Genomic DNA, 12,394 nt, shown 5'->3' with positions numbered 1-12,394 from the left:
TACAACCTGCACATCCCAGGATTCATTCCTTGTTGGGAGTTGGGGTTTTTTCTCTTTTTTTTCTTTTTAAAATATTCAGCTAACATCTGAATCTGAAGTTTAGGGGTTATACTGTCATGACCTAATGAAAGATTTCCATGCATTCATATGTGGCTTAGAGAATTCATTTTTCTACCCCTAATAAGAATATCTAATATCTACTCTCTGACTCCTTAAAATTCATGTTGTTTTGTGGTTTAGAATTAGAACGAGCCATTTCCTTGTGGTCCCCTAAAACCACTGGAAAGTCCTACATGTATATACATCACCCATCCTGTATCCTCCAGATTTTGTTTCCAAATTAAAAGTAGCACCAGGGGGCAGCTGGGTAGCTCAGTGGATTGAGAGCCAGACCTAGAGACAGGAGGTCCTAGGTTCAAATCTGGCTTCAGACACTTCCCAGCTGTGTGACCCTAGGCAAGTCACTTGACCCCCATTGCCTAGCCTTTACCTCTCTTCTGCCTTGGAACCAATCCACATTATTGATTCCAAGATGGAAGGTGAGGGTTTAAAAAAATAGCACCAAAGAATGCTTCTTATATGCTCCTATGCTGCCCTGTGGGAAAGGAGTTCCTCTTCTTGCTAGATGATGGAAAGCTTGAAAGTGGACCACCTCTGGAATCAAGAGGCCTTGTTCTCATCTCACCTCTGATAAGCTAGTATTTGTATGACTTTGGACAAGTCCCTGTGATTTCTGTGGACCACAATTTCCTCATCTGTAAAATGATGGACTTTGACTAGGTCAGAGATGTCAGACAAATAGCTATATTCCCAAGTACTAGATTAAAATGTAATTGGGAAATATTTAACAAAAATTGCTGTTGTTCAGTTGTTTCAGTTGTGTCTGACTCTCTGTAATCCCATTTGTGGTTCTCTTGGCAAAAATACTGGAGTGATTTGCCATTTCCTTCTCCAGATTATTTGATAGATGAGAAAACTGAGGAAAACAGGGTTAAGTGACTTGTACAGAGTCACACATTATCTGAGGCCAGATTTGAACTCAAGTAGATGAGTTTTCCTGACTCAATAGCTGAAGCATTATCCACTGTGCCATTGAGTGGCTCAAAAGCTAAAATAGAACATAAATGTTGATATGTGGTGTCCTATTGCCTTGCAAGGATTCTTATATATGTTTTAGCAACTCCTGTTCCTATTTGAATTTGATACTCCTGAAATATACAGTCTCTTGAGACTCTTTCCAGCACTAAGTCCATAATCCTCTCATCATTGTTTACCATGAATGCTAAAGCAGATGTCTATATTTATTCATCTGTCTGTCTGGTCCATTCATCTATCCATCCATCCATCATCTAGCTATCCATCTATCCATCCATCCATCTGACCATCCATCCATCCATCCATCCATCCATCCATCCATCCATCTATCCATCTCTCCATCCATCCATTATCCATCTCTCCATCCATCCATTATACAACCATCCATCCATCCATCCATCCATCTATATCCATCTGTCTGTCTGTCTATCTATCTATCTATCTATCTATCTATCTATCTATCTATCTATCTATCTATCTATCCATCTATCCATCCATCCATCCATCTGACCATATCTCCTCTCTTTTCCAGTGAAAAAAAAAAGAAATTGGCACAAACATGACACAGGACAGACGACAGATGTCAAACCAGTCCAGAATGGGAGTCAAGTGTTCATCAAAGAGCTAAGGAGCCGGACCTTTCCCAGGTGAGTGCATGGGCCAAGGAGGGAGGGGGCTGTGAGACCACGGTTGTCTTCATAGTAAGGCTCTGGATGGAGGGTCTGGAGAACAAAGCTGCCATTTCTTCTCAAGTGAGAATTATGGAATGAAGGGCACAAATCTTCTCAGAGGAGTTTATGAGTTTAGTGGCATCTAGATTGATGAACAGAAATGTTTTATCATTGCCAGTTTCCTCCTTTGTAGGACGAGAGAGTGAATACTAGAGGCAGTGTGTAAAATGGTTAGTGTGTTGGACTTGTAGTCAGAAAGATTTGGGTTCACATCCCTTCCTCAGATGCTTAATAACTATGTGACCCTGGACAAGTCACCGAACCACCTCTCTGTGCCTCAGTTTCCTCATTTGTAAAGTTAAGAGGTTGGCCTTGAAAACCAATCCAATCTCTTCCAGCTCTAAAAATCTATGCTTCTGTGATCGCTAAAGTTTTTCCCAGTTTTAAATCCTATGAAGCAACAATCCTGTGCTTAATATGGGCAGGTCTAGCTATAAACAGGTTAGTTTAAAGAATAGTTAATTCCATTCCCAATGTAGCTGTGCAACCTTGGGTATATCATTTAATCTCTTTGATTGCTTAAGAACTAGAACAAGACTCCACTTTCCAAAAGGAAGGAAGCTCAACAGGATGTCCTCTCACAATCCCTCATATTGATAGGTCTGTGATTCTATGATTAAGAAAACATGGCTGCTTCCAAGAAGAAAATTGGAATCTGGATGTTTGTAGAGGGGTATGGAGACAGGTGGGCCTGGGAAAGAATCCTACATGTGGAATATTAACGACATTTAAGCCCCATATGAAGACTTCCTCTCTGGATCTCTCTACAGCAGGACATGGAAACATTTTCTTTCTTTCTTTCCTTTAAACATTTTTTTCTTTATTTTATTCCAGTAACAAATTTACTGGTTTTCCAAGGTTACACGATTCATGGTGTCTCCCTCTCCTCTTCCCTCCCCCCCTGAAGTTGACAAGCAATTCCACTGGGTTATACATGTATTATTTCTTAAAACATATTATGGAAAAATTTTCTGATTGAAACTGCCAAATCTGGATGGTTTCCTAGCAATGGGGAGTTAGTGCCTGTGCATCACTAGAGAATGTGGAGAATAAGGATGTTTCTCTTCTGAATGGCTTCAAAGAATTGGATAGGGAAGGAATTGGAGGTGTAAGGAGAGCCTGCTCTTACCCTGGAGGCCTGTAAGAGGACTTTGAATCTCTATCAGGCATTTTGCAGTCAGTGTGCCTCAATCAGAGCCCATCTGAGTGCTGTTCAGTGGATCAACAGTGACAGAGATCATTGTAGCCTTATATATATATATATATATATATATATGTAATATATATATATATATAAATATAATGTAAATATTATATATAAATATATTAAAATAGACAAATTATACATAAATAGAAATAAAATACAAGTATACAATATTGTATATAATATAAATATATGATACAAAATATATAAATATTATGTATCTATAAAATATTATGAAGGATGGTATAGTTAATGATAGTTCCCTTAACACCTGCTGTCCTATCAGAGTTTTTTTTTTTTAATCACCTTTACCTTCCATCTTGGAATCAATACTGGGTATTGGTTCTAAGACAGAAGAGCGGTAAGGGCTAGGCAATGGGGTTCAAGTGACTTGCCCAGGGTCACACAGCTGGGAAGTGTCTGAGGCCAGATTTGAACCCAGGACCTCCCATCTCTAGGCCTGATTTTCAAACCACTGAGCGACCCAGCTATCCTCCATCCTGTCAGAGTTTTAAAAGGTGCTCAGCACTTGAAGTAGCTGCTGCTTGGAATGCCCATACTTGGAATGGCACTTGTCTCCACTGACATAAAAAAGGGAAACCTGGGAGAGAGCTGAGGATGAGTGGGTAGGAATAAGCCTGCAGGGACTGTACTGCTCAGACTGATTGGTGAAATGATACGTGATCAAGGCTAGGAAAGGGACCTTGAAATCATGTAGACCAACTGTTCTCATTTTATTGAGGAGTAAACTTCCCTAGAGAAGGGAAATTATTTGTACAAGGTCACTTGGTCAATAAAGAGCAGATCCAAGACTGTCCTACAGGTATTTTGTCTGCAAATCCAATGTTCTTTAGAATTTTCCATTAACTTGCATTTATTTTCTCTCCTATCTTCCCCTTCTCTATTGATCTTCCAGTTATCATGTGTGATCTTTAGCAAGTCACTTAATCTTTGTGAGCCTCAGTTTCCTCCCATAAAATGGGAGCACTGGACTAAATCAAAGGTTCCTAGCCTCTTTTTTTTTGTCATGGACCTCTTGGACAAGTTTAGCAAAACCTTCTTAAAATAATATTCTTGAATTAAAAAAATAAGTATATTAGAAATAAAATAATTATATATTTATTAATCATATTTATTACTATAATATTTATGGATAGAAATGAAATATATTTGTTACTATAATATTTATGGATAGAAATAAAATATTAAATTGACATTTATTATATTTATTAATATAATATTTATTGACCAAGAAAAGTAAGTTAATGTTTGTCAATATAAATAAAAATATTAATTAAATGGATATTTGTTATATTTATTAATAGAAATAAAATTAAACAAACATTTATTAATATTTACACATAGAAATAAAATTTATTTAATTGATTTTTATTATATTTATTAACATAATATTTATTGATTGAAATAAAATATTAACTAAATTAACACTTATATTCATTGATATATTTAGCAATATAAATTAACATATTAATTAAATTATTCTTTAAATAAATAAAAATATTCATTATGCTGAAATAGAGTTATCCAACTATTACAATTTCCAAGTTAAAGGATGTTGAGTTAAGAACTTCTTGGCTAGATGATCTCTAAGATCCTTCTCTTACTGTGTAGGGGAAAGGAAACCAGAGTTTATGAACTACCCCTATGTTCTACACAAGACTAAGTACTCTACAAATATTATACCCTTTGATAGAGGGAGACCCTGCAAGCCTTGGGAACTGGTCAGGCAACACAACCCTTTCCTGGCTCTCTTCTCTTGCCAAGGCAGCTTATCCTAAGGGGAACCTCACGGCCCCCTTCCTGGAATCTTTCCTGAGAAAACATTAGAGATGGATCCATTTCTAAGCTTTCGGCCAAAAGGCAGGGTCCGACTCCCCTTCCCACTTGGCCCAATGAGAGTAAGTGTGTCATAGTGGAAAGAGCGTGGGAGATGGGGCTGGAGATCCTGTGCTGAAATCCTAGCATCACCACTTAATATCCTTTGACCTTGGCCAAGTCACTTGGATCCATTTGGCTTCAGTTCCTCTTCCTAAGAATGGAAGGGAGAGATTGAACTAAACCACATGGAATGCTCCCTCCAAATATTATAAATCTGTGATCTCTGGAACCATAGTGGCTGACTGTTGCAGGGTTATTGGTGGGATGTAGGACGTTATCCCTGTGGTTCATCTCTCTCCATTTAGACACTATATTGGAAAGAATGGTGGCTCTGCAGTCACTTGCATTCAAATCCTGCCTCCGATGCTTCTTCCTTTTGTGACCTTTGCAGATCCGTTCTCCTCCTCCTCTTCCTCTTCTTCCTCCTCCTCCTCCTCCTTCTCTGAAGAGGGAGTTGGATTAGGCAGCCCGGGAGGCCCCTTCTGGCTGAGCATCATGAGACGCCTTCCCCTGGTTCTCTGTAGTTTCGGGAATGCACGGTAGAGGGCAGGAGAGGATTAGTCACCACTGGCCCTTTCCCAGACACGCATTCTGGACCCCAGGAGCGAACACTGGGGTAGCAGGAGTCTCCTCTGCCCTGGGGAAGTGGAAAGTTCAGTTCTTGCTTTGTTTGGTGTCTTTGGTCATCACCTAGAACCTGGCCCCGAGTAGGGGAGCCTGAAAGCCTCCTGCTTGTTCTTTGGCTCCAAAAGTCCCTGCCGGTGGGCTGGGGACAGAGGAAGGTTTCCTTGTGGTGATGGAGATGAGCAGCATTCCCCCAGAGAAGTGCCTGGCTGATGGAAGGAAAAGGCATTTTCTGAGTAACAGTACTCTAGAACTGCTTACCTTTCTCTTTTCTCAAAAAAGTATCAATTTCCTAAGTTTTATTTCATTTTTTGTGAAATAACTCAGCATCTTTGAGCAGGAAGGGGCCAAGGAAGTCATCAAGCTCTGGGCCCTGGGAAAGAGCCACAACTGAAAGCTTAATGACTCAGATTTAAATTCTGGTCCTTTCTAGGCATCACATCTCATTGGTCTTAGCACCTCTCCAAGACAGTGAGGAGAGGCAGCCTGTGGGGTTCTTTACCTGGATTTTGGGGCTTTACAGTCTTTTTCTTTTATAACTGTATCCCAGTAGAATAGATTTCCTTTGTAACCCAACATTTATTTTATGTATTTAACAAGTCCGTTCAGAGAAAGAGTCTATAGATTTTACCTAACTGGCAAAGGGGGTCATGACACACAAAAAAAGGTTAAAGAAGCTTTGGTTGTAGGAGAAAGAGGTCTGGGCTTGGAGCTGCAAGATGAGTTCTAGTCTTAACCCTGCCATTGTGACCTGTATATCGTTGGTATGGTTAAGTCCTCAGAAAAATGGTGTGTGTGTGGCAGCTGGGTAGCTCAGTGGATTAAGTGCCATGGGAGGTCCTGGTTCAAATCTGGCCTCAGACACTTCCCAGCCGTGTGACCCTGGGCAAGTCACTTGAACCCCATTGCCTAGCCCTTACCACTCTTCTGCTTTGAAACCAATACACAGTATTAATTGCAAGACAGAAGGTAAATGTGATTTAAAAAAAAAAAGAAAGAAAAATGGTGTGTGGTGATGATGTGGCATCAGGACACCTAGCTTTGAATCTTGACTCCAACACTTAGAATATAGAGCAGTGAACTTAAGTTTCTGGACATCTATGTAATGTATGATGTATGGACATCTCCTATGTAAAATGGGAACAATAATCCTCAACATGACTGACCTGAGGATGCTACGAATGGATAAACTGTTCTTTTCTCTTGAGGAATTCTAGAGGTTTGGTCCTGGCTATTTACGGTTTGCTCTGCAGCCAAAGAGAGCCCCTGGTCAGCCTGAGAGGGACTTTGGGAACGAGTGGGGTTGTTTCTCTGCTAAGCCTGGTGTTTCTCTTTCCTGTTTCAGTGCGGATGATGTTGTGGTCAAAGTCCCTGGCAGCCAGCTGACCCTGGACTACCTGGAGGATCGTGGCTTCACAGAGCCCATCCTGGTCCCCAAGAAGGATGGCTTAGGGCTGGCCGTCCCAGCCCCAACGTTCTACGTTAGTGATGTTGAGAACTATGTGGGTAGGTACCGAGTCCGTTGGTGCTGGGAGGCTGCTTAGCCAGGGGGGACCTGCCTGCTGGATTGAGGAAGATCCATACTCCAAACCACATGCTTGATTTAGGGAAAGGAATGTTTCAGGAGGATGAGATATGTCTAAGCCTTTATTCAGCACCTCTAGGAGCCTGTTGTAGGAGAGAGAGAGAGAGAGAGAGACAGACAGACAGACAGACAGACAGAGACAGAGAGACAGACAGAAACAGAGAGAGACAGAGACACACAGACAGAGACAGATAGACAGACAGAGAGAGACAGAGATACACAGACAGAGACAGACACACACACACACACAGACAGAGAGAGACATACACACACAGACACACAGAGAGTGAGAGAGGCAGAGAGAGAGAGAGAGAGCTGGCTTCCAAGCCAGGAAGATCTGGGTTCAAGACCTGACTTTGATACATACTGTGTAAGCCTAGGGAAGTAGCTTTACCTTTCAGTGCTCTATAGGACTCTCTAGGACTGTGTATCCCCAAGGAAATGGTGGGTGAAAAAGTTTATCATGGAATTGCCTGAAACTCATACATTCAGTCCTCCATGCTATGTCCTATGTTATGTACTTGTCTTTTCAGATGGAAAAATGGGAAGGAAATAGTCCCTGCTGTCAGTGAGCTTATATGTTCCTCTGGGGTCCATCCAGGGATGGAGAGAGTGTGCGTAGATAAGTGATACACAATGTATAAAAAAAGTAAATAGGAATTCTGAAGGAATGATAACTGAGGGGAGGGGGCTATATCAGGAAATACCTTCATAGGAGGTAGCACTGGAGCTGGGTCTCAAAGGGAATGAGGGATGACAAGCCCTGGGCTGAAGAGGGAGAGCATGCCAGGCATGAAGAGTGCAAAGGCACCTGGGCAAGTGGAATGTTGTGTATGGGGAAGAGCACCGAGGTGAGTATGGCTAGAACACAGAGTGAATGAAAAAACAGCTAGAAAGAGGGGAAAAGACATTGTCATTTTCACTTATGAAAACATTTTTTTCACTTATGAAGTAATTTATTATAGAATTGCTTATTTTATCTAGTCTCATTAAAAATATGGTTCAATTTGACAAACTTCTTTATACATAAAATAAATTTTATTATGAACTTAATAAACATAAGAACATGAATATTTCAGTATATAATAGGAAAAGGAGATTGTATAGAAAACTGTGAACTTCTAGTATGTTTTATAATTTTTAGTGACAGTTTATTACAATGGTAACAAAACTGCCTTTTTTCTTTTTATTTCATTCTTAATTTCCTTGTTTTCAAGGAATCAAGGGAAGGAAGGGAAGGAATCCCTTCAGATTTTCATTGATGAAAGGTTTTCAAAGGTCTCCTTCCTTCCTTCCTTCCTTCCTTCCTTCCTTCCTTCCTTCCTTCCTTCCTTCCTTCCTTCCTTCCTTCCTTCCTTCCTTCCTTCCTTCCTTCCTTCCTTCCTTCCTTCCTTCCTTCCTTCCTTCCTTCCTTCCTTCCTTCCTTCCTTCTTTTCTTCCTTCTTTTCTTCCTTCTTTTCTAAAACCATCCAAGTTCATAGATACCTCTGAAATTTTCCCATGGATCTTAGGTTAGGAGCCCCTGGTATAGCATGTGAGCCTTCCAGATTCTATCCTCATTCTGAGAACAAGTCAGCCAAAACTATCTTCAAAGCACAGCTCAGATTTTAGAATGTTCCCAAGATAGATATGACCACTTGAATTCCTAAAATTTCTGGTGCATACATTGTCATATTACCTGTACATCTTTTCAGTAGGAGCAGAAATACTTCTGTGGGTCCAATGAGGATAAAATGCCAATTTCTCTGATATTTAAAGCCCTTCCCCACCTGACTCCTCCATACTTTTCCTTGCTGATCCCACAGTGCTCCCCCTCATACACTATTTTCGATGTTTCATTTTCTACACATTTGACTTTGCAGGCCCTTCTAAATGAATGAATGGATGAATGGATGGATGGGTGAGTGGACAGATGAATGAATGATGGATAGATGGAATAGATGGATAATGGATAGATGAAAAAGTATTTATTAGGTGCTTAGTGGGTGTCAAGTATTGTGCAAAGTGTTGAGTTATAAATACAAAAGCAAAGACTGTTCTTGCCCTTGAGGGCAAAGTTGGAGACAACTTACATATAGAAGTGGTAGCCAGGGAGGGGCACTTTGGTCCAAGAAATTAAAAGGATGGTGAATAGGACCATAAGTGAGCAGAATGACACTCATAAAATAATGCCCAGGTCGATTTGATCGTGGTTTATGCTTCCTCAACTGTGTGGAGAGTTTTCACTTGGTTAATGAGAAGACTGGGAGAAAGTGGTTGGAGAAGAGGGAGGAAATGAAACATGACTAGGGTTTTTCTGGAGAAATGGTCCAAAGGGCATTCACCAATCAGGAGAATAAGATCCCTGGGCAGAATTTCTTTAGGGTCGGATCTCTGGTGTATGTGGCAGTGTGGTTGGGAAGGAGGTTGCTAAAGAAAGAATGGAGCAAATACCAATTTCCTCTCTAGTTCAGTGGGATGCCATTAAGGCATAACTCTAGTCCCCAATAATAACTGATCAAAATGAAGTGCCTACTGTGCTAAGTATGGGAATACAAACATGAGTAAAGTGAAAGACATTCCCTACCTGTGAGGAGCTTCTACTCCAATAGAGAAAATGATGAATAAAACTAAGCTGCACCCTGGGTCTTTATCTTATTTTATAAAGTGGACTGAGACTAGAATGAGATTACAGAGGCCTGGAATCCTATCAGATAGCCAAAGTCTCATTCTTCCCTTTCTCATGCACTAGTGGGCCCACATTTGTCCCTTATTTGTTGGTAGCCACTTAAGGTATGAGCACATCTTCGTCTAAAGCAGCTGGGTGACAACAGTGGGGGGTAAGAGGAAGAGTAGGTTTTCCTTTGGGCATAGGTCAGTCTAGATGGTCCCTTCCAGTGGTCTCATCCCCCTGTGAAATTCACAGATGCTCTGGCCAATCGTGAGGACTCCAGGCTCCTGATGTCAGAGATGTGGGGCTCATCTGTCTCTTGCTTAAACTCCTTAGGCCCGGAGAGGAGTGTGGATGTGACTGATGTCACCAAACAGAAAGACTGCAAGATGAAACTGAAGGAGTTTGTGGATTACTACTACAGCACCAACCGGAAACGGGTCCTCAACGTCACTAACCTGGAATTTTCGGACACCAGGTGAGCCAGCCTTGCCCAGAGAACCATTATAGAGAAACTTGCAACATCTCTGTCCCCTCTGGGGCTGTGGCTCCCTGTTTATGAGGAGCTGATCGATGCTGGTTTTCGGGGAATTGTTTCCCCAGAGCTTAGAAATGACTAATTTCTTGTTCTTGGTTCTTGGTTATCTCAAACACCTGAGACTTTTTGGGTGAGATGAGAGTGACAGCTGACAGAGAGGACACAATGCTGGACTCGAATTCAGGACCACCTGACTGGGTTCAGGTCCTGTCTTAGACACTTATTATCTGCGTGACATTTATTAGCAAGACAATTAACCTCTTTGATCCGTCATTCTTTCTCTGTAAAATGAGGGTGCTGGAGTAGATGACCTCTAAATTCTTGCTCCATCTATCATCCCATGTTCTCAGTGGTCTGGAAAATTCATTCCTCTTTGTTACCTTTTCATACCTTTTCCCTCTTGGAGACAGGCCATGACCAGCAGACATGTGTGAATGCTTGCCTCTAGAAATCAGAATTGGGAGCAGGGGAGGGAGTTTTAAACAGGGAAATTTTGGCTTGACCTAAGAGAAAACTCCCTAAGATTTAAGTCTGCTTCAGGTGGGAGGGGGTTCCTCATTGTAGGCCTTCAAACAGAGACTGAATGACTTGTTTTTGGCATTAGAGGTAATTTCTATTTGGGTACCAGCTGGACGGTAAAACCTCAAATGGTCCTTTTAACTCTGTGAGTCTTTATTGAGAACTTTCAAATTCTCGAGGCTGCTGCTTCAGCTTGAAACAGTAGTCTCATGGTGGATGGCCGTGTTATCTTGATTTTGTGATGTAGGCTATTCAATAGTGCATAGAGAGGTGGATGGGACTCTGTTTTCTCCTGGCCAGAATGGCAAAATTGTGAAACTGCCCAGATTTGTCCTTGGCACCACTATATAACCTTCCCTTGCTATTCCATTGTATCACCATAGCCCAGAAAGTTCCCCAGGACATATGCTTCCCTCTTCTACCCAGAATCTCCCACTCTGCCCTTAGGCTAAGGCTCCTGTAGAAGTTCCCTGTTCTAGGGACCTTTCTTTTCCTCCCCCATATAAGAACTGCTCTTTATTAGATTCTACTAAATTGTTTTACACTAAGCTATCCATGAATGATAACAACTTCATATGTTTCCCCTTCCAAGAAAATTGGCATTTTAACTAGATTAACAAATTTAATTTTTTACTAATTACAGGTTTTTTTTTTTTTGGCTAGTTACAATTTTAAATAGATTAGACCAATCTAGAGAGTAGAACAAAAATAAATTGGTAGAAGTTAGAGAAGCAGATTGATTTAAATCAGGACTTCTTAATCTGAGGTCTATGTTTATTGGTAGATTTTATGGGGTAGGGTGATCTGTTAACTTGGATGGTAAAACAAATTATTTCTTTGTTTCAATGTAGTTGCTTTCCTTTGTAATCCCATTATTTAAGTTTATCTTACTGCATTTAAAAATGTTTATTCTGAGTTACATGACATGAATATGGTTAAAAACACCCTATTTAAATGGAAAGGTAGCTCTGGCGTGGTTCAAAGTTTTGCTTAAATTTTGATGTTATACAATGCAAATATCTTCACATCACAAACAGTCTATCAGCAATTATTTATCAAGTGCCCACTGTGTGCCCAGGAGGCAGCTAGGAGCCTCAGTGGAAAGATCTCTTGAGCGTAGAGTTCAAATCCAGTCTTAGACACTTCCTGTCTGTGTAACCCCAGGTAAGTGACATCCTCTTTTTGCCTTAATCCATCAGAGAAGGACATGGCAAACCACTCTAGTACTGCCAGAAAAACCCTATACAGGATCACAAAGGACCACAACCGCTGTGTGCCAGTCTTGTGGGGAAGACAGGAGGAGCAGAGGATGGACAACAACATAGTACTGGGGAAAGGGTATTTGATCCAGAGGGGAGACAGGAGACCTGGGATCTGCTTATGGACTGATCTTGAGTTGTTGGGTCTCCCCCTCTCTGGCCCTCAGTCTTCTCTTCTTTAAAATAAAGCATTTGGATTAGATGATTTCACTCCAATGTTCTCTGATCCTTTTCCTATTCACCATCCTTGGGAGGTTGTTCATTAGTTGGGGGGCTCAGACTTACCCTGT

At 41.0% G+C, this 12,394-nt stretch overlaps 1 protein-coding gene across 1 annotated transcript in view; it reads left to right on the top strand.

Moving 5' to 3' along the window:
* PHF2 (PHD finger protein 2) overlaps positions 1–12,394 on the top strand; it is a 186,295-nt gene that overhangs the window by 118,548 nt on the left and 55,353 nt on the right. Inside the window, exons 3-5 of the mRNA XM_056804794.1 lie at positions 1,628–1,742; positions 6,899–7,059; positions 10,125–10,266. Coding sequence (XP_056660772.1) covers positions 1,628–1,742; positions 6,899–7,059; positions 10,125–10,266 — 418 coding nt within the window. The remainder of the gene's footprint in view (positions 1–1,627; positions 1,743–6,898; positions 7,060–10,124; positions 10,267–12,394) is intronic.

Source organism: Monodelphis domestica, chromosome 7 (assembly GCF_027887165.1).
Source record: "Monodelphis domestica isolate mMonDom1 chromosome 7, mMonDom1.pri, whole genome shotgun sequence".
Taxonomy (NCBI): domain Eukaryota; kingdom Metazoa; phylum Chordata; class Mammalia; order Didelphimorphia; family Didelphidae; genus Monodelphis; species Monodelphis domestica.
This window is presented reverse-complemented; position numbering and strand designations above follow the sequence as displayed.